Source organism: Lygodium microphyllum, chromosome 11 (genome assembly GCF_053477565.2).
Source record: "Lygodium microphyllum isolate KBCC chromosome 11, Lygodium_microphyllum_v1.1.10, whole genome shotgun sequence".
Taxonomy (NCBI): domain Eukaryota; kingdom Viridiplantae; phylum Streptophyta; class Polypodiopsida; order Schizaeales; family Lygodiaceae; genus Lygodium; species Lygodium microphyllum.
Genome location: NC_141145.1, coordinates 127,112,510 through 127,132,739, shown reverse-complemented (window position 1 = coordinate 127,132,739; position 20,230 = coordinate 127,112,510). Strand labels below are relative to the sequence as shown.

The 20,230-nt window shown below is 41.1% G+C and overlaps 1 protein-coding gene across 1 annotated transcript in view; it reads left to right on the top strand.

The window, feature by feature from the left end:
• Nucleotides 1-18,803, top strand: part of LOC148029352 (uncharacterized) — an 82,782-nt gene extending 63,979 nt beyond the window's left edge. The window contains exons 5-8 of the mRNA XM_087688132.1: nucleotides 17,702-17,776; nucleotides 17,959-18,021; nucleotides 18,123-18,232; nucleotides 18,334-18,803. Of these exons, the coding sequence (XP_087544258.1) occupies nucleotides 17,702-17,776; nucleotides 17,959-18,021; nucleotides 18,123-18,232; nucleotides 18,334-18,361 (276 nt within the window). The 3' untranslated portion in view covers nucleotides 18,362-18,803. The remainder of the gene's footprint in view (nucleotides 1-17,701; nucleotides 17,777-17,958; nucleotides 18,022-18,122; nucleotides 18,233-18,333) is intronic.
• Nucleotides 18,804-20,230: the final 1,427 nt, after the last annotated feature.

Below are 20,230 nucleotides of genomic sequence, written 5' to 3'. Positions count from 1 at the left end.
CGACAGCTTTTAAGTGCGTGACAGGTTAGTGACTGATTGGCAGTAGCTTCCGACAAAAGGCGGGCCCTCCCCCGGCAACCACGCATTGGACCTACGTGGACTGGCGAGAGCTGTAGGCATGGCATCGGGCAGCGCCTTTTTTGCAACGCGATGGCAAGCTCCAGTCACGTCGTAGGCAGGTCAACGGGGTCACAAACTCCAGTTATTGCGACAGTCAACGGGGGTTTTTCCAGGTAATGCAAGTTTGACGGGCAGTTGGTGGGGCTTCAATCATGTCGCAGGCAGGTCAACGGGGCCACAAGTTTGTTTTTTTTTCTTTACAATTCTTCTTGAATTTTCCCTTGGCTTGACAGGGATTCACGTGCATAAGCACAAAATTCAGATTTGTGCATGTTTTGGCCCGAAAATTTGGGGCTTTTTTTTGGGGATTGTGATGCAGAGCAAGGTCATTTGTCTCAAAATTGCAGGAATTTTGTGACATTTTGTCCTCGACATTTGGGGCTTTTCATGTACATGTACAAATTGGCCTGAAATTTACCCAATTTCTCGACATTGATGCACATTGGACCCCGTGTAATTTGGGGGTTTTGCAGTTTGGGCAAAATCTGTGTAGCATTTGGTCATTTTATGTACATGCAGGTTGAATTCCATGCAATTTGGACATCAACACTTGGTAAAATTCGGGGGCTTTGTTGAAATTGCTCTATTTTGGCAAAATTGGCATGTTTTATGCATGACAGAGAAAATGTAGATGTGTGGTTGATGCTTTGAGCACAAAAATTTTGGGGCTTTTGACTGTTCATGTCAAATTTTATACCAGGAGCACATAACTTTGCAGTTTGGCAAAAGTAGCGCTATAATATCCTGCTGCAAAAGAAGCAGGCAAAGCCGATCAAAACACAAGGGGCAAAGCCCGCAGATATGGAATAGGACAATTGGGACGAGTAAAACGAGCTTGCACGCTCAACCATAGAGTGATTGATTTCTGATGCTTTGCTGTTCAACATTGAAGGTTTGGATTTTGCATATGCTATATGGACTAGACTGGAAGAACTGTATGCACAGAAGAGTGTTACAAGCAAAGTGTATTGGCTGAAAAAGCTTATCGATTTGCGTATGAAAGAGGGTACAGCAATGTCTACTCACTTGAGTGAGTTTAATTCCATTTTCAGCTAGCTGATTGCCTTGAAGTTCATGATTGATGAGGAATTTAAGGCTACCTCTTGCTTTGCACTCTACTAGAGAGTTGGGATACATTCAGGACTGCTATGAGCAATTCTAATGTGATCCTTTTGTATGTTGATGTAGAGAGTGCTCTACTTATGGAAGAAATGAATCGACAGAACAATGCATCCAGTCAGTCTTCCAGTGCTTTGCATACTAGGGGTAGATCACAACAGAAAGGCAAATCTGATAGCAAGGGACACAGTAAATCTCGTGGCAAAGATGTTGAATGCTATCATTGTGGCAAGAAGGGTCACTTTAAACGTGATTGCTATAAATGGAAGAAAGAGAAAGGAAAGGACAAGAAGATAGATGATAGCAAGGAAGTGAAAAAGGACAGTCAGCCTAAGACGAGTAGCGTAAAAATTGAAGAGGTAAATGTAGTCACTCATGATAGTGATAGTGGGAGTGACGTACTCTTTGTCTCTTGGCACTTTGGTGCACATGCTTTACTTGCAGATACAAATGATGACATGCATACATGGATTCTCGATTTAGGTGCTTCCTTTCATGTCACCCCTCATCGTGAGTGGTTCTCTGCCTATATAGGGAGTCGACATGGTGTTGTCCATCTTGGGGATAACTATGCATGTGAGATTGCAGGTATTGGCAGTGTGCAGTTACAGTTTCAGCATGGCTCTGTCTTTACACTTCAGCATGTATGGCATGTACCTCAGCTCATGCCCTCAAGAATGATTGGAAGAGCTTAATTAGCACAGGGTAGCTAGATGATGATGGTTTTCATACCACCTTTGGTGATGGAAAATGGAAGATCTGTAGGGGATCTAGAGTGATTGCAAGAGGTTGCAAGCGTGAGACTTTGTATCCACTTCATGTATCTAGTGTGCATGACTATGTTGTTGCCGTAACCGAGCAGCCAAGCGTTTCTTTGTGGCATGGCCGGTTGGGACACATGAGTCAAACATGAATGAAAGTGCTTTGTTGTTTAGGTTACTTGCCTTGTCTTCGTTATGCTGATTTTGATCATTGTGATCATTGTATTTATGGTAAACATGCACAGACGTCTCATAAAATGTCTATTTTTTTGAAATCTTCTCCTCTAGAGTTGTATATTCAGATGTATGTCAGATGCCAGGATTATCTTTAGGAGGAAAGAAATATTTTGTCACCTTTGTCGACGATGCTACACAAAAGGTATGGGTTTATCCTATTCGTAGTAAGGATGAAGTGCTTGAGAAGCTCAAAATATTCTTAGCATTGGTTAAAAATCAAACAGATAAGACATTTAAGTGTCTTCGCTCTGACAATGGTGGGGAATGTGTGTCCAAGGGCTTTAAGGCATTTTGTGACAGCAAAGGGATAAAGAGAGAGCTCACTGCCCCTCATAATCCACCCCAAAATGGAGTTGCAGAGCATATGAATCGGACAATACAGGATAAGGTCCGTACGATGCTCACTACCCCTCATAATCCACCCCAAAATGGAGTTGCAGAGCATATGAATCGGACAATACAGGATAAGGTCCGTACGATGTTGTCTCATGTTGCATTACCCCATGGTTTTTGGGGAGAGGCTGTTATGACAGCCGTTTACTTAATTAATTGGTCACCAAATAGGTCTTTTGGGGGGGGGGGAGTTTCCCAGGAAGCGTGGTCGCGCAAGCCACCTTCATATGCTCACCTGAAGGTGTTTGACTGCGAGGCTTTTGTGCACATTCATAAAGAAAAACGCAGCAAACTTGAGCCAAAGTCCTGTAAATGCATTTTCCTAGGATATGGTGACGAGGGTGAAATGGGGTATAAATTGTGGGATCCCGAGAAAAGGAAAGTAGTATGCGGCAATGATGTTATCTTCCGGGAAGATCACATGCACAAACAACTCGAAAAGACTGAGGTGGTCCGTAGGGTTGTATTCCGGGAAGAAATACCTTTTGGACAACAAAATGTGCCCGTTGTACAGCAGCAAATACCTGCTGTAAATGAACCTGTAAATGCAGAAAATGATGCTGTAAATGATCAGCCAGCTATTGCCCATGATAATGAGCCACTACATACGCAGGAACAGCCAGGAGAGCAAGCTATTAATGCTGATTTGTAGGCTGAAATGCCAGGACAACATGCTGAAAATGGAAATTTGTAGGAACAGCCATCAAACAATGATCATTGGGTTAGGAGATGGTCTAGGGCTACTAGACAACCTGATAGATTTGTTTCTGGTGCAAATAATGTGGCTCAATATGTCATGTTGACAAACTGTGGTAAACCATCTTGCTTCAAGGAAGCAATGGACAGACAGGACAGCAAGAAATGGTATAAAGCCATGTTCTCAGAGATGGAATCTCTTGAGAAAAATGACACTTGGGACTTGGTGCAGTTGCCTAAAGGGCAGAAAACACTTCCATGCAAATGGGTTTACAAGACGAAGGTCACTTTTGGTTTCTCACCAAAGTACAAAGTAAGATTGTTTGCAAAGGGGTACAAGCAGGAGCATGGAATTGACTTTGATGAGATTCTCTCTCCTCTAGTCAAGATGACTACATTGAGAACCATTTTGGGCTTGGTTGCAGTTGAGGATATGGAGCTTATACAGATGGATGTAAAGACTGCGTTTTTACATGGTGAACTGAATGAAGACATATATATGCAGCAACTTTAAGAGTTTGTTGAACAAGGGAAGGAAAAAATTGTATGTAAACTCAAAAAGAGTTTGTATGGGCTGAAATAAGCACCAAGAGATCACTGCTTGTACACAAGAAAGTAGAAAATGACAGTCTGATTATCTTGGTTTTGTATGTTGATGACATGCTGATTGCTGGCAAGGATACTCATGCCTTGGATTCATTGAAGCAAATTCTTCATGGCAGCTTTGACATGAAGGATCTTGGTGATGCAAGTCACATTCTTGGCATGCGAATACTTAGAGATAGATCGAAAGGCTTTATCTATCGCAGCACGAGTATATCTCCAAAGTTTTGCAGTGTTTCAATATGGAAAGGGGAAAACAATTGGGGTTCCATTGCCTCCATATGTAAAACTCAGTGCAGATGACAGCCCTACATGTGATGATGAGAAGAATGAAATGGCCAAGATACCATATGCTTCAGCTGTTGGCAGTTTGATGTATGCTATGGTTGCTACACGTCCTGACATTACCTTTGCAGTGAGAGTGGTTAGCAGATACATGGCAACCCCTGGCAACAAGCATTGGGATGCAGTGTAAGGTATTATGAGATACCTCAAAGGCACAAAGGAGTTGTGCATCTGCTTTGGAAAGCATAAGGCATCTGTTGTTGGCTTTACGGATGCAGACTATGCTGGTCACGCGGACTGCAAGAAGTCCACTTCTGGGTATGTGTTTACTTTCACAAGAGGAGCAGTCTCTTGGATCTCCAGGCTACAAAAGTGTGTTGCATTGTCTACTAGAGAGGCAAAGTATGTGGCTGCCACTGAGGCATGCAAGGAGGCTTTATGGCTTTCATGTCCGGTGGGAGAGCTTGGCATCACAAAGTTACTTGTTCTCCATTGTGAAAGTCAAAGTGCTATCATGCTAGCACGGAATCCTGCCTTTCATGCAAAGACAAAGCAGATACAGGTGAAGTATCACTTCATTAGAGATGTACTTGATAGCAAGAGCATTGAGCTTGTCAAAGTGCATACAGATGATAATCCTGTAGACCTTCTCACGAAGGGTCTTTTAGCAGAGCGGTTTGCTCATTGCCGACAGATGATGGGAGTTGGATAGATATATGCATTTCAGCTTTGTACATACTAGACTTAGCTGATTCTTTTCTGCTCTTAAGGCACATTGCCTTTAGGTGGGAGGTTGTTGGGAATAAAGGCCTCATGCCTTTAAATGTGCTTGCGTGTGAACACATCCTTAACACTTGTACTTACACATATATATCTATCTAAAAACCTAAAGGTACACTCTCGTCATTGTACCTACAAATGTGCTTACACTCTGTTGTGCTCTCTCTCACTCTCTCTGTCTCTCTGCGCACAACGAACACCTGCTATCTCGATCTTCGTGCCTAATATGTCACTACAGGAGGGGAGGGGTCCTGCATGGGGTGGACACTGATATCCATGCTACTATATGCAGATGATATAGTTATCCTCTCTAGCACGCTGGAGGGACTGCAGCGCCACCTAAACGCATTACGGACCTTTTGCTAGGTTAGGGATCTCACATTGAACCTGGGGAAAACCAAGATCATGGTATTCACTACATCCACCCAATGGATCCCCCGATCAGTTCTCCACTTCAAATACGAAGAGGATATAGTCGAGGTGGTTCAAAAATATGTTTACCTGGGGATCACATTCTCAGGGCCGAGATTCACCCTAAGGAAGGCCACGGCGGAAGACTGGCACGTGGCTACGTTGCCCTGGGATCTATGGAAAGCCAATGTGCACGTCTACAATTTTAGGAACCTCGGACGAAGCTATGACTCTTTGATACCTTGGTCACATTGGCACTTCTATATGGGGGTCTAGCCTCTACCATACATGGCGAACCACACAAGATCAGCCATTGCCCGAAGGGGAGGAGAGATACGAAGGATAGGAGCAGTTTGAACATCCCCTGGTGATGATGATCTCTCGGCTGTTCATGAGTAAACCATCAACACTACACGAGATCGTGAGGGTCGAATTGGGAGCACCACCTATAGTGGCAGAGGCTCTATGAAACCAGCATTTTTCCTCGAATAGGGTGGTAAATCCTTGATTACAACTTAATTACAGCAGCAAACAATATAATGCAAATCTGAAAATACAAATTTACCTACTGATCTTAGACAATGCACACTTGATTGGCCCCAAAATTGGCGCCCCTTTCGGTATTTCTTTAGCTTTATTGAAGAAAAAGTTGACTTACAATGGGATTCTCCCAATCCCTTTCGGTATTTCAACTCCCTTTGTTGTCCAAAGTGACTAGCAAGTCTTCAATCTATTTTTCCCCTTGATTTGGACACTCAATTGGCCTTCACCCACTTGATAGGCGATGGAAATGCCCCAAATTCAATGGTTGGCTAGTCCTCCACCTGAATTCAACTGAAATTCATCTTTAGTCTTGTTGAATCCAAGTCTTGCAGCTTCTAATTTCTGGCATGCTTCCCAAAGTTGTTGGTAAACCCTAATTTCTATTGTAAATTAGGGTTTATAGTAGAGAAATTTGCAATTTCTCAGCCTCCAAGGGTCCAAATGCTGAGATCTTCGGAGAGCAAGACTAAGAAATGGCTGGGAGATGAGAGGGAAAGCTATAGAGAGAGAAAATTTAGAGTTTTGTCATGAAGAATGACTAAAAATCAGTCAAGTGCAGCTGTTGCTCTGTCACACAACAGCATGTAGATGCAAAGAATTGAAGAAAATCAGTCATTTATTGTTGCTGTCGTGCCTCAACAGCCTATGGATGTTGTCTCCTGTTGTTGATTGGTCTTCTTCTGCCCCTGGCTGCCTCAGAAGATCCTCCAATGTCTCCCCTCCCTCTCTCTTGCAGGCTGAATTTATAGAAATGCCTCTCTCCAATCTCTAAGGACGTCTTTCAATCTTGTATGGGCATTTTTGACAAATGGAAACCTTTTCAAATGGTTTTTCCAGCATTTTTCATAATTAAATATTAATTTTCATCCTTTAAATACTGAAAATTAATCTAATAATTATTTCGGTGCCTTGAAAAATAATCTGACTGACCAGTAATTAAATTGGCTAGGCAATTTCCATTCCTTAGTGTCTCTACGTCATCTTTGACCATTAGATTGGTGTTAGGTACCATTAAACACCACTTCTCTAGTGTCACCAACTGACACTTATGGCCAAATGGATGACCTAGGCCAACCATTGGCACCGGATACCACCAAGTACCTATGCGACATAACTTATAGCAACTTTTGCCTTTGACATCCTGTAATTTCTTTGGGTCCGAGGCTTAATTTACTTTAACCCTAGCTGCACCTTATATGTGCAATATTTACTTAATCATTTGATTAAAAATTAATCCACATATTAAGTGAGGTTTCAAAAATACATGTCCTCATGACAGCCCTCCCTATTGAAATCCTTGCAATCGTCCTCGATTGCACTGCCAAATGCATTAAAAGCAAAGTACTACACTGGAATTTCCATAGGGCATCATAGTCAACACAACATTGCGCACTGTTCTTCAACCATTTCTATGCCCAACATATGCTGAAGATTACCAGCCAACATAACATAGCATAAGACTCACAAAGAATCTCAAAAACATTGTCAGATTATCATGTGACATGTCTAATTTCTCATGAGCTTAACTCATCTGGCAAAACCAACCCATAGCATAGCGTAACCAAGCATAAACCATGGCTAAAACATCAATGGCATCATAACATGTATTGTTGTCCATGGAACTAGATATAAACCATTAAAAACTAAGCATAATTTGATCATAAACTGATCACCTGTTGATCTGAGAACCGATCACAAACTGCTGCAAATGTGACCCCAAACTGATCACAAACTCATTGCAAAAACTGACAAGCAATTAGTGCAAAAACTGATGCACAGCTGATCCAAAAAGCGACCATAAATGGTTCTCAAGCTGATAAAAAATTAAGCTGAAACTGATCAGAATTTTTTGTCTCAAAATTGAGGCAAAATTTATGCTAAACTGATCATAAGTTAATGCAAAAGTATATTTCCAGTGCCTGGGTGAAACTCATACTCATCTGCATACATCTCACAGTGACTAGTACACTAAGTAGTGATCTCACGGCAAACATATTGTCAGCGCAATACCTTGGATGCATGCTGAATACATCCCAGATCCACTACATACAAGAGCTGTCCATAACAAGAGGAGGGGAATTGCTACCTCCCCCTTGAGCATCAAGCAATACTCCGGACACTTGCTCTGTTGAACGTGACGAAGCTCGAACTAAAGTCATCCTCTTCCATCCATTTGGCATCCATTGGTAAATAATTTTGAAATTTTACCAAGTATCTCCTGGAAACTTTACCTTTGACCTTTCTTTCCTTATGTGCCAAAATCTGCTCAAGTATCAAAATCTCATCTAGCTTCTCAACCTCAGGCTGAATTTCAGCAGACATATCCTCTGGCACATCACCATGTAAAGGTCTCAACAAATTGACATGAAAGGCATTGTGTATTCGCTAATGTGGAGGTAATTTCAGCCGATATGCCACATCACTGATCTTCTCCAATATGTGGAAGGGCCCATAGTATCTCATACTCAACTTCGGATACAATCTTTCTCTTCCTTTCATCTTTTTCAGTCTTGCCTTTTCAAAACGCAGCAATACATAATCACCCTCTGCAAACTGCAAAGCACGTCTATGGCGATCAGCTGTCCTCTTTTGCTTTTCTTGCAATCTTTGAAGTGCATATTTTATCTTTGTACACATAACGATCGGCCTTAAAGATCTTATCCTTAGTGTGCATAATAGGTGGTACCTTCTTGCCACCCTCAACCACCTCAAATAGAGCTTTGCCCGTCGAACTATGCACTATGTTGTTGTAAGCAAACTCAACCAAGGGCAAATACTACTTCCACTGAGTCTTGTGGTCTAAAACATAGCACCTCAAAAGATCTAATACTCTGGAATTTGCTTCCTTAGATTGACTATCTATCTGCGGATGGAAGGATGATGAGAATTTCAGCATGATACCCATATTCTCAAACAAGACTTTAATGATCGACTCTGGCATACCATGATACTTAAAGATGAACTGCAAAAACAATCGTGCCATATGATCATCCTTTATTTTCTTCCTCACCGGAATGAAATGGGTTTGTTTGTTAAACTTGTAGATGATGGTCCATATCCCATCATTCCCTATAGGTGTCTTAGGAAGCTAAAAAATAAAGTCCATTGCAATGCTCTACCAAGGCCTATCTGGAATAGGCAAGGGCTACAATAAACCTGGCATCTTTTGTCTATCATGCTTTATCTTTTGGTATACGATGCATGTCTTAACAAACTGTTCTATATCATGCCTCAAAGGTGGCTAATAAAAGAAATACTCCACTGTCTTGACCGTGGCATCAATACCTCTGAGTCCTGTATATGGAGCAACATGACTTTCCGTAATAACTCTAGGCCTTAACTGCTTTGTGACACATAGTCATCCATGCATTATCAGAAATTTATCTCTTAGCACAAAGCGTTCGTGCCTTTGGCCATTGCAAAGCTGATCATAAACATTAGCAAAGCCCGAATCAGCAACATATTACTCTTTCATGGTATCCAACTCAGTGTGATAAACCATGCTGACAGTTGAAATTTGTGTCTTACTTGACAGTGCATCAGCCACAACATTATTTTTACCATCAATATGTACAATTTGAAAATGAAACATAGAGAGAAAATTTGCCCAGTGTAGGGACCGGTTAGGCACGGAGATCAAGAGAGAGTGAGTGAGAGAGAGTAGAGTAGAGAGTGAGCCCATTTGTAGGTACAATGACGAGTGTGTACCTTTAGGTTTTTAGATAGATATATTTGTGTAAGTACAAGTGCTAAGGGTGTGTTCACACTTGAGCACATTTAAAAGGCACGAGGTTTTTATTCCCAACAACCTCCCACCTAAAGGCAATGTGCCTTAAGAGGAGAAAAGAATCAGCTAAGTCTAGGTATGTACAAAGTTGAAATGCATATATCTATCCAACTCCCATCGTCTGTTTTGGCAATGAGCAAACCGCTTTGCTGGAAGACCCTTTGTGAGGTCGTCTGTAGGGTTATCATCTGTATGCACTTTGACAAGCTCAATACTCTTGCTGTCAAGTACATCTCTAATGAAGTGGTACTTCACCTGTATGTGCTTTGTCTTTGCATGAAATGCAGGATTTTGTGCTAGCATGATAGCACTCTAACTTTCACAATGGAGAACAGGTAACTCTGTGATGCCAAGCTCTCCCACCGGACGTGAAAGCCATAAAGTCTCCTTGCATGCCTCAGTGGCAACCACATACTTTGCCTCTGTAGTAGACAATGCAACACACTTTTGTAGCCTAGAGATCCAAGAGATTGCTCCTCTTGTGAAAGTAAACACATACCCAGAAGTGGACTTCTTGCAGTCCGCATGACCAGCATAGTCCGCCTTATGCTTTCCAAAGCAGATGCATAACTCCTTTGTGCCTTTGAGGTATCTCAGAATACCTTACATTGCATCCCAATGCTTCTTGCTAGGGGTTGCCATGTATCTGCTAACCACTCCCATTGCAAAGGCAATGTTAGGACGTGTAGCAACCATAGCATACATCAAACTGCCAACAGTTGAAGCATATGGTATCTTGGCCATTTCATCCTTCTCATCATCACATGTAGGGCTGTCATCTGCACCGAGTTTTACATATGGAGGCAATGGAACCCCAATTGTTTTCCCCTTTCCATATTGAAACACTGCAAAACTTTGGAGATATACTCGTGCTGCGATAGATAAAGCCTTTCGATCTATCTCTAAGTATTCGCATGCCAAGAATGTGACTTGCATCACCAAGATCCTTCATGTTAAAGCTGCCATGAAGAATTTGCTTCAATGAATCCAAGGCATGAGTATCCTTGCCAGCAATCAGCATGTCATCAACATACAAAACCAAGATAATCAGACTGCCATTTTCTGCCTTCTTGGTGTACAAGCAGTGATCTCTTGGTGCTTATTTCAGCCCATACAAACTCTTTTTGAGTTTACATACAATTTTTTCCTTCCCTTGTTCAACAAACTCTTAAAGTTGCTACATATATATGTCTTCATGCAGATCACCATGTAACAACGCAGTCTTTACATCCATCTGTATAAGCTCCATATCCTCAACTGCAACCAAGCCCAAAATGGTTCTCAATGTAGTCATCTTGACTAGAGGAGAGAGAATCTCATCAAAGTCAATTCCATGCTCCTGCTTGTACCCCTTTGCAACCAATCTTACTTTGTACTTTGGTGAGGAACCAGAAGTGACCTTCATCTTGTAAACCCATTTGCATGGAAGGGTTTTTTGCCCTTTAGGCAATTGCACCAAGTCCCAAGTACCATTTTTTAAAAGAGATTCCATCTCTGACAACATGGCTTTATACCATTTCTTGCTGTTTTGTCAATCCATTGCTTCCTTGAAGCAAGACTGTTTATCACAATATGTCAATATGACATAATCAGGCACATTAATTGCACCAAGAATAAATCTGTCAGGTTGTCTAGTAGCCCTAGACGATCTTCTAACCCAATGGTCATTGTTTGCTGGTTGTTCCTACAAATTTTCATTTTCAGCATGCTGTCCTGGCATTTCAGCCTGCAAATTAGCATTAACAGCTTGCTGTCTTGGTTGTTCTTGCACATGTAATGGCTCATTTTCATGGGCAATAGCTGGCTGATCATTTCCAGCATCATTTTCTGCATTTACAGGTTCATTTACAGCAGGTATTTGCTGTTGTACAACGGGCACATTTTGTTGTCCAAAATGTATTTCTTCTCGAAATACAACCCTACGGACCTCCTCAGTCTTCTCGGGCTGTTTGTGTATGCGATCTTCCTAGAAGATAACGTCATTGCTACGTACTACTTTCCTTTTCTCGGGATCCCACAATCTATACCCCATTTCATGCTCATCACAATATCATCGGAAAATGCATTTACATGACTTTGGCTCCACCCCAACCCCCCCCCCCCCCCCCCAAACCAAAAAGACCTGTTTGGTGACCAATCAATGAAGTGAATGGCTGTCACAACAGCCTCTGCAAAAAAATCATGGGGTAATGCAGCATGAGACAACATCGTATGGACCTTATCCTGTATGGTCCAATTCACACGCTTTGCAACTCCATTTTGGGGCGGATTATGAGGGGCAGTGAGCTCCCTCTTTATCCCTTTGTTGTCACAAAATGCGTGAAAGGCCTTAGACACATATTACCCACCATTGTCAGAGCGAAGACACTTAAATGTCTTATTTGTCTGATTTTCAGCCAATGCCAAGAAATTTTTAAACTTGTCAAGCACTTCATTCTTGCTATGAATAGGGTAAACCCATACTTTTCGTGTAGCATCATTGACAAAGGTGACAAAATATTTCTTTCCCCCTAAAGATAATCTTGGCATTTGATATACATCCAAATGTACTAACTCTAGAGAAGAAGATTTCAAAGAAAGAAACTTTTTGTGAGATGCTTGTGCATTTTTGCCATAAATACAATGATCACAATGCTCAAAATCAGCATAATGAAGACAAGGTAAGTAACCCAAACGAGAAAGCACTTTCATTCCTGTTTGATTCATGTGTCCCAACCGGCCATGCCACAATGAAACGGTTGGCTGCTCGGTCATGGCAACAACATGGTCACACACACTAGATACATGAAGTGGATACAAAGTATCACTCTTGCAACCTCTGGCAATAACCCTAGATCCCTTACAGATCTTTCATTTTCCATCACCAAAGGTGGTATGAAAACCATCATAATCTAGTCTCCTTGTGCTAATCAAGCTCTTCTTGATCTAAGGTACATGCCGTACATGTTGAAGTGTAAAGACAGAGCCATGTTGAAACTGTAACTGCACACTGTCAATACCTGCAATCTTACATGCATAGTTGTCCCCAAGATGGACAACACCATGTCGACCCTCTGTATAAGCGGAGAACCACTCACGACGAGGGGTGACATGAAAGGAAGCACCTGAATCGAGAATCCAGGTATGCATGTCATCATCTGTATCTGCAAGTAAAGCATGTGCATCAAAGTGTGAAGAGACAAAGAGTACATCACTCCCATTGTCACTGTTATGAGTGACTACATTCATCTCTTCAATTTTTACATTGCTCTTCTTAGGTTGATTGTTCTTCTTCTCTTCCTTGCTATCATGTGTCTTCTTGCCTTTTCCTTTCTCTTTCTTCCATTTGTAGCAGTCACGTTTAAAGTGATCCTTCTTGCCACAATGATAGCATTCAACATCTTTGCCACGTGATTTATTGCGTCCCTTGCCATCATATTTTCCCTTTTGCTATGATCTACCCCTAGTATGCAAAGCACTAGAAGACTTATTGGATGCATTGTTGTGCTGATTCATCTCTTTCATAACTAGAGCACTCTCTACATCAGCATACAAAAGGATCACATTATAATTGCAGTTTGTAGGGACCGTTTAGGCACGAAGATCGAGATAGAGAGAGTGAGAGAGAGCATAGTAGAGAGTGAGCCCGTTTGTAGGTACAATGATGAGTGTGTACCTTTAGGTTTTTAGATAGATATATATGTGTAAGTACAAGTTCTAAGGGTGTGTTCACACTCGAGCATATTTAAAAGGTACAAGGCCTTTATTCCCAACTCCCATCTCATATGCTTCTTTGACAACTTTGTCTGTGTCAAAAAGTACCTCAAAGTTTGATGGTCAATCCGCACTGTAAAATCAGCCCCCAACAAATAATGTTTCCAGGTAGACAGTTCATGATTTATAGCCAAGAGCTCTTTCTCATAGACCTGCAAATTCTTTTTCTGCACCATGGAGAATTCGGCTCTCATAAGCCACAACTCGGCTGTCCTGCATAAGAACAGCCCCAATGCTGTTACCACATGCATCATATTGAACTATGAATGACTTTCTTAGATCGGGCAACATAAGTACATGATCTGAAGTCATCTTTTCCTTCAACTTTTCAAATGCTGAAATTTCCACTGCTATCCATCTAAATGGCATATCCTTCTTCTGCAAGGCATGCAATGGAGATGCAATGTCAGGAAACCCACGTATATACTTCATGTCGTAGAAACATAAACCCAAGAAGCTACGGATCGCATGCACATTTCTCAAAGGTGACCATGATCGTATTGCTTCAACCTTTGCAGGGTCCATGCGAATACCATCAGCCGATACAATATGTCCCAAAAAGTGGATTTCATGCAAGAAGAATTCACTTTTCTTGTCATTGATAACCAACCTATGGTCACACAACTCATTGAACACAATATCCAAGTGTTTTCTATGCTCCGCCTCGTTCTTTGAATAGACAATCATGTCATCAAAGAAAGTGCCCATAAATCCTCTATGTGGCATGAAGATACGATCCATCATCCGATTAAAAGTGATAGGAGCATTCGTAAGTCCAAATGTATAACAAGAAGCTCATACAATCCAAAAGATGTCCTAAAAGCTGTCTTAGGCACATCTTTTGGTCTAATGCGTATATGATGATACCCACTTTTCAAATCTATACAACTAAATATGGCTACCCCTTGCAATCTATCTATAACATTATTGATACGAGGAATTGGAAAGCGATTCTTTATTGTGATCTTGTTCAGAGCACAATAATCAATGCACATATGCCATGAACCATCCTTTTTCTGCACCAAAAGCACTAGAGAATAAAAAGGAGACGAGCTGGGCTGAATCAACCCTTTTTCTAGTAGCTCATTTACCTGGGTCATAATCTCCTCCTGTTGGGCTGCATTGACTCTGTAGGGTGGCTTATTAGGTGGGCTACATCCAGGGATAAGATCTATGCCATGATATTCGTGTCTTTCACGCGGTAGTTCGAGAAGTGACTGAGAGAAGCAATCAACATACATTTTCAGAAATGAATGCGATCCTTCTTTAACTTAGACATGTTTCCAACATTCTCACTATCATCTTTATCCTTTGTAAAAACCAAGTATGCTGAAAGATGATTTTTCATTACTTTAGAAATGATAGCTACAGATATAATAGGGATAGATTCACCTTTCAACTTTACATCTAGTGTGAGTACCTTTCCCTTATGCTGAATAGTGATTTTTTTAAAACGAGAATCAATCACTGCATGCATACGGTGATACCATGGCTTACCAAGTAATATATCACAACCCTCAACTGGAGCAATGAAGAACTCTTTGCTGTCCACATATCCTTGTATGTGCAACCGAAGCTTTTCAATGAGCGGTGTGACAGGCTCTGCATGGCCTTTACATGCCATTCCAACTTCCCCCATGGGTCCCATCTCATCCTCTCTGATGTCTAGACAGGTGGCCATGTCAACAGAGATGAAGTTGGCTCGTGCACCATTATCAAAGAAAATCAATGCATGCTGATCCCTAATTTTGCCCCATGCTTTGCACAACTTAGTAGCATCATCATTGGGTTGATCACTAACAACATGGGGCACCAATCCCATTGATGTTTTGAGCTTCTTTCCTTTATAATCTCCCCAGTTTTCTGATTTTCCAGCTTGCTGCCTATTGGGACAGTTCCTCTTGTAACAAGAAGTCCTCTAACTTCACGAATGTAAGGGGTCCTCCCCCCCCCAAGTTGCTCCTTCCGCTTCCCCATGACAACCACCACAAAAAAAAGAAGATAAATTCAGCGAGGTGTGGAACTGAAGATAAAGACTCTGGAAGTGAATTTAGAGTGATATTTATCATTTTTGCATCCAAAATAACCTCATCAATATTCAGCATCTGCTCACCTAAGCCGTGGAAGTGTGTAAGGTGATTTTTCATGCTGTCACCCTCATCCAATATGTACATTAGCCGATTCTCTTTGCAAGTAAGAGATTTTGGCTTCATTTTGAGCTGCAAACATGCTCTTCAAGACATCCCAAGCTGTTTTAGGGGTCTTGTATGACTGAATATGAGGTATAATCGCTCTCCTGATTGACAAAGCAATCAATGACAAAGGATGTGCATCCTTTGAATCCCATCTCCTTTGATCAACTGTAGGAGGAGCAGAGCCAGTAGCAAGGGCAGTTGGCTGTCCTCTAGCACTGCGCTGAGGTATTTTAGGTGCAAGCTCTCCCGATCTTTGAAAATCACCGTCGACTCGATCCCAAAGATCCTTTGTAACAAGAAGGTTTCATACCATGAAACTCCACAAGGGGTAGTTGGTGCCATTTAACTTGTCCTCCTGAGCTCCAATTGGGCAAAAGCCCAAAATTTTTGGATGGTGATTCCTCCTTGAGGAGTGTGGTGGTGAGGTGGGTGCACTGTTAGAGGTGGTGGCTGGCTGGATAGGGTAGTGCAAGGTGGCAAAGCTGGCAGCAAGGGCAGGATGCGGGTGGAGCTGGTGCAGCTGATGGAGGCGCTGTACAGCAGTTGGCGGGGGTGCAGCTGGGTGCAAGCGGTGCTGTGGACAGCACAGGTGGTGGTGGACAAGAGGTGTGCCAGGTGGCAGTGCAGGCAAGAGCCTACACAGGTGCGAAAGCCTGGCGGGGCTGGCACTGGGCAGCTCCTCCCTATCCTTCTCAAGAGCTGGCTGTGCTACAACAGCTACTTCTTGGGCGGATCTGGTGGAACCTTCTCACTCCTCCCCGGGCTGACGAGCTGGCTGGCAGTAGTACGACCTTGGCGAAGTGGCACTGGCTGATGGCACTTGTTTGGAATCCGCCAGCTATGGAGGAGAGAGAAATGAGGGAGTGAACGGTAGAGTGTGTGAGAGCTGAAAATGGAGAGTGTACTTGTAGAACTGAAAAGTGATGGAATGAAGGTACAACTTGGGTCTAAGGTAGGCCTGACCTGCAACTCAAATGGAGTCAACCAACTCAGTATAGTGACACAACTTATTACTCTAGTTGTGTTCACGCTGCAAACTAAACAACTAAAACATTGGGCACTCCCCATAGAATTGGTAAATTCTAACATTTCACACCTAGTGTTGCCCCGTATAGAGTAAATTTTTTGGATAAAAAGTGAAGGGCGAGTGTGTATGTATTTGTAATATTGTGTGTTTCGAGCTTTTTGTTGTAATAAGGTGCTCTCATTTCACATTTTGAATGCTATGTGCTGAATGTTTTGCATCTCCTTGATAAAGATTTAAAACTGTGGTACACATGGGATTGTTCAGTTACCTTAGGCCTTCCATGCAAGTTCAAGGCACATGGTTATACCTAAAGCCTTTCCTGCCTGTTGAGAGTTCATTCTGGATATGAAATGCAACTGGGAGCTTTTAATCTACTCAATTTCTGGCTGTTTCTTGTAACTTGAACACAAATACACGTCAGATATATAGCTTGAACAGAAGTACACACCTAATCATCCTGAATATGAAATACAAGTGGAACTTTGAACCTAGTAAATATATACCTGATTCTTACAGCTTGAGTACAAATGCGATGTCTGTCTTTTGTTATCAAGTAGTGTTGTCCACAGGGTTCCATATTTATTGATTAATTGCCTTGATATTCTGAAGGTCAAGGGGAAGAGAACTTTGGCTGGCTTTGTCCACATTTTTGGAGTGAATGGCGAGTGGAGAGCTTGTAGTTTTCTTGTTACTTCTCTTGAACACAGTGCTTTCCATAACAATGTTGAGCTACACATTTGCACTGCTGAGAGTTGCACTTGTGAGTTTGGGTCCTTTTTCTGGATTTGATTAATGAAAGTCTTTTTGATCAAGCTGGAAGTTCTTTTCTTTTAATGTTGAAGCTGTTCTTTTTCGTCCTGTGGAGTGTATATGGAAATATTCTGGTACTTTCATGTTCTATCTGCAAAATACAACAGTTGATAGATAATACTTTAAAAAGAAAGAAAGAAAAGCTCATTGGCATTGCCCCTAATCAACGTTTTGGGTGCAGGATTTGTCAGGGCGTCCCTATCTTGCATGTGATTTGGATATCCCAACAGAAAGAGTTGGCACCTATGACACACAAGTAAGCAAGGATAAACTTCTTTAAGAATCCTTCATTGTGGGGTCCAGAGAGCTTGCTGCTTTAATAGTTCCTCTTAACTTATGGTCAGCAACACTTGAACATAAAAAAACAAGATACTTAAAGGTTGCAATATCGTGCAAGGTTTACCAAGGTCATGACCCAGTTGGTTTCTTGTTTTTCAGCTTGTTGAACATTTCTTTCAGTCACTAGTTAACACTTCTGGAATGACACTCCACATAAGAAAGGTACTTGTAAGGCAATGCTTGTGATAATTCTTTTCTACAAGGCATGCCAGGTGAGAATGGTCCATATAGTCCTGAATCTCTTGTTTTGAATTTGTTAATAGTTGTCAGGAAAAAATTCACACCATATCATTGAGGCTTGCTTCAAAGCATTTGCAAGAGCTTTGCGCAAGGCTACAGAATATGATCTGCGAAGGAAGGGAAGTGTTCCAAGGTAGTTGGTGATCACTGATAATTTCTGTTGCATTTGAATATCCAACTTGTAAAAACTTCATAGGTTCTAATAACAATACGTACACTGCTATTCTGTGACAGCTCAAAGGGTGTACTGTCTCGAGCATAATTGAGGTAGTTCCCACTGGGAGGTATTTGACAAGCTCAACACATCTTCAAATGCGAAATATCATTTACATCAATAGTTGGCTATGCATACTATTTCTTGGATGCTCTCTGTTGCACCCCAAATGTGGAAAGTACATACACCGACTTCAGGTTCGGGTCTGCCATTAAGGGCTGTACAAGGTTTACATTTCTGCTGGAGACTGCTGTAAGCCTTATATCAGGGGTTACAACAATGTGTGCCTAAATGATCTCATGTGCTTTTAAAAGGAAAATCAAAGATTGAAAGTAGACCTGCACATATTTCATGTATGTTATAAATTTAAAGAGGTAAGCTTAGTTTTTTTGAAGGAAACCTCCATCAGCATGAGAATGAAATGTAATTTTATTTCAGTGATTTAAGGACCAATGTCTCCAGGATTTTCTTGATACCCCTGGTTTATTTCTTTTCTGCTATAAATATTTTATGAGTGAAGTTCGATTTTGGATAAATCAATACGCAATTGCATGATTGCTTATTGCTTATTGCAACTTACAATCCAAATGATCTTGAGTACTCATTAGCTAGTTTATCATCTAAGTGATCTTGAGCATGCATTAGCTTTGAATTGACATGAATGAATTAATTAATCTTGAGCACTCATTAGCTTGGAATTGATATTAATTAAAAATTAATATGCATTCCCTTAGAATTAGTATTGATTAATTAATTCAACTTGAGCATTCATTAGCTCGAAATTTGACATTAATTAAAAATTAATAAGTTTTGGTTGATGATCACTTGGGTGATGGATTGGCCCAATCAATTTAATTGTTGGCTTGTTAGCTTATTTTGTTGAGCCATGAATTGTTATCAAGTCAATTTTGAAAATTAATTTTGACATTGAAACAACCCTCCAAGCCTTTCTAAAGCATTACTTTATAGCAACGCTTAAGTTTATATTGGAACTAGGCTCTATGGCTATGTATGTTTACATATGTATGCCAAAGTCTATATAATGTGGAATAATCCTTGTGATAGTGGAGAGGAAGGTTTATTTGAGTAGTGGAATTTAAGGAGTTTGAGATATGCTATCAATAAAACATGAAAACTTAATTCATTATGGGTTGAGCATTTATGTGGTCTTATTGGCACCTTACACAAACATAATTATGATGCTTTGTTGATTAAATGCTAGTAATTCTTCTTTTCATGTGAGGATTAAGATGTTGAAGATTCATAATGTAAAAGTTAGCTTACCCTCTTTTGCATCAGTCTTATGTATTCTCCTATGCATGTATTGGTAGCACATGGGTTAAAATAATTGAGGAGATATGGATTGGCTAAGCTAGATTGCTTGATCAATTAACATCCCTTCTATAGACGCAGAATGGTGTTGTGCTAGGGTCTCTTTAGTATTTTTTTCAAATGTAGGTTGAGATTACTTTGAAGACACCTTGGTACTATCAAGGAGAGAGCGACGTAGGTATCATTGATTAGTGTAGCTACAATATCCTTGACAATGGCTCAAATTTGGTACTAAAGAGAATGAAGACATCTTTGAAAATTGTAATATGTTGGATGTCAGTAAATGTAATGCATTTGTTTTTGGCTCAAGTTGACAAATCCCATATATGCTCTCCTCGAGAGGTGCAAATCTATATTTGCTAGCCTCAAATTCACTTGGTATGAAGAGGTGTGGAGTTGACGAATGGCACATTAGATCCCATGAGAAAAGTGGGTGTCCATGTCTTGTAAAAATAGTAAAGTCAATGGTGGCTGTAGTATATGAAAGATGCTCTTGACGGAAGGCCATATTGATACCCAACTAATATACCACTATCAACCATGCACTCATATCATCTCATTGAGATCATGTTTGATTTGCCAATC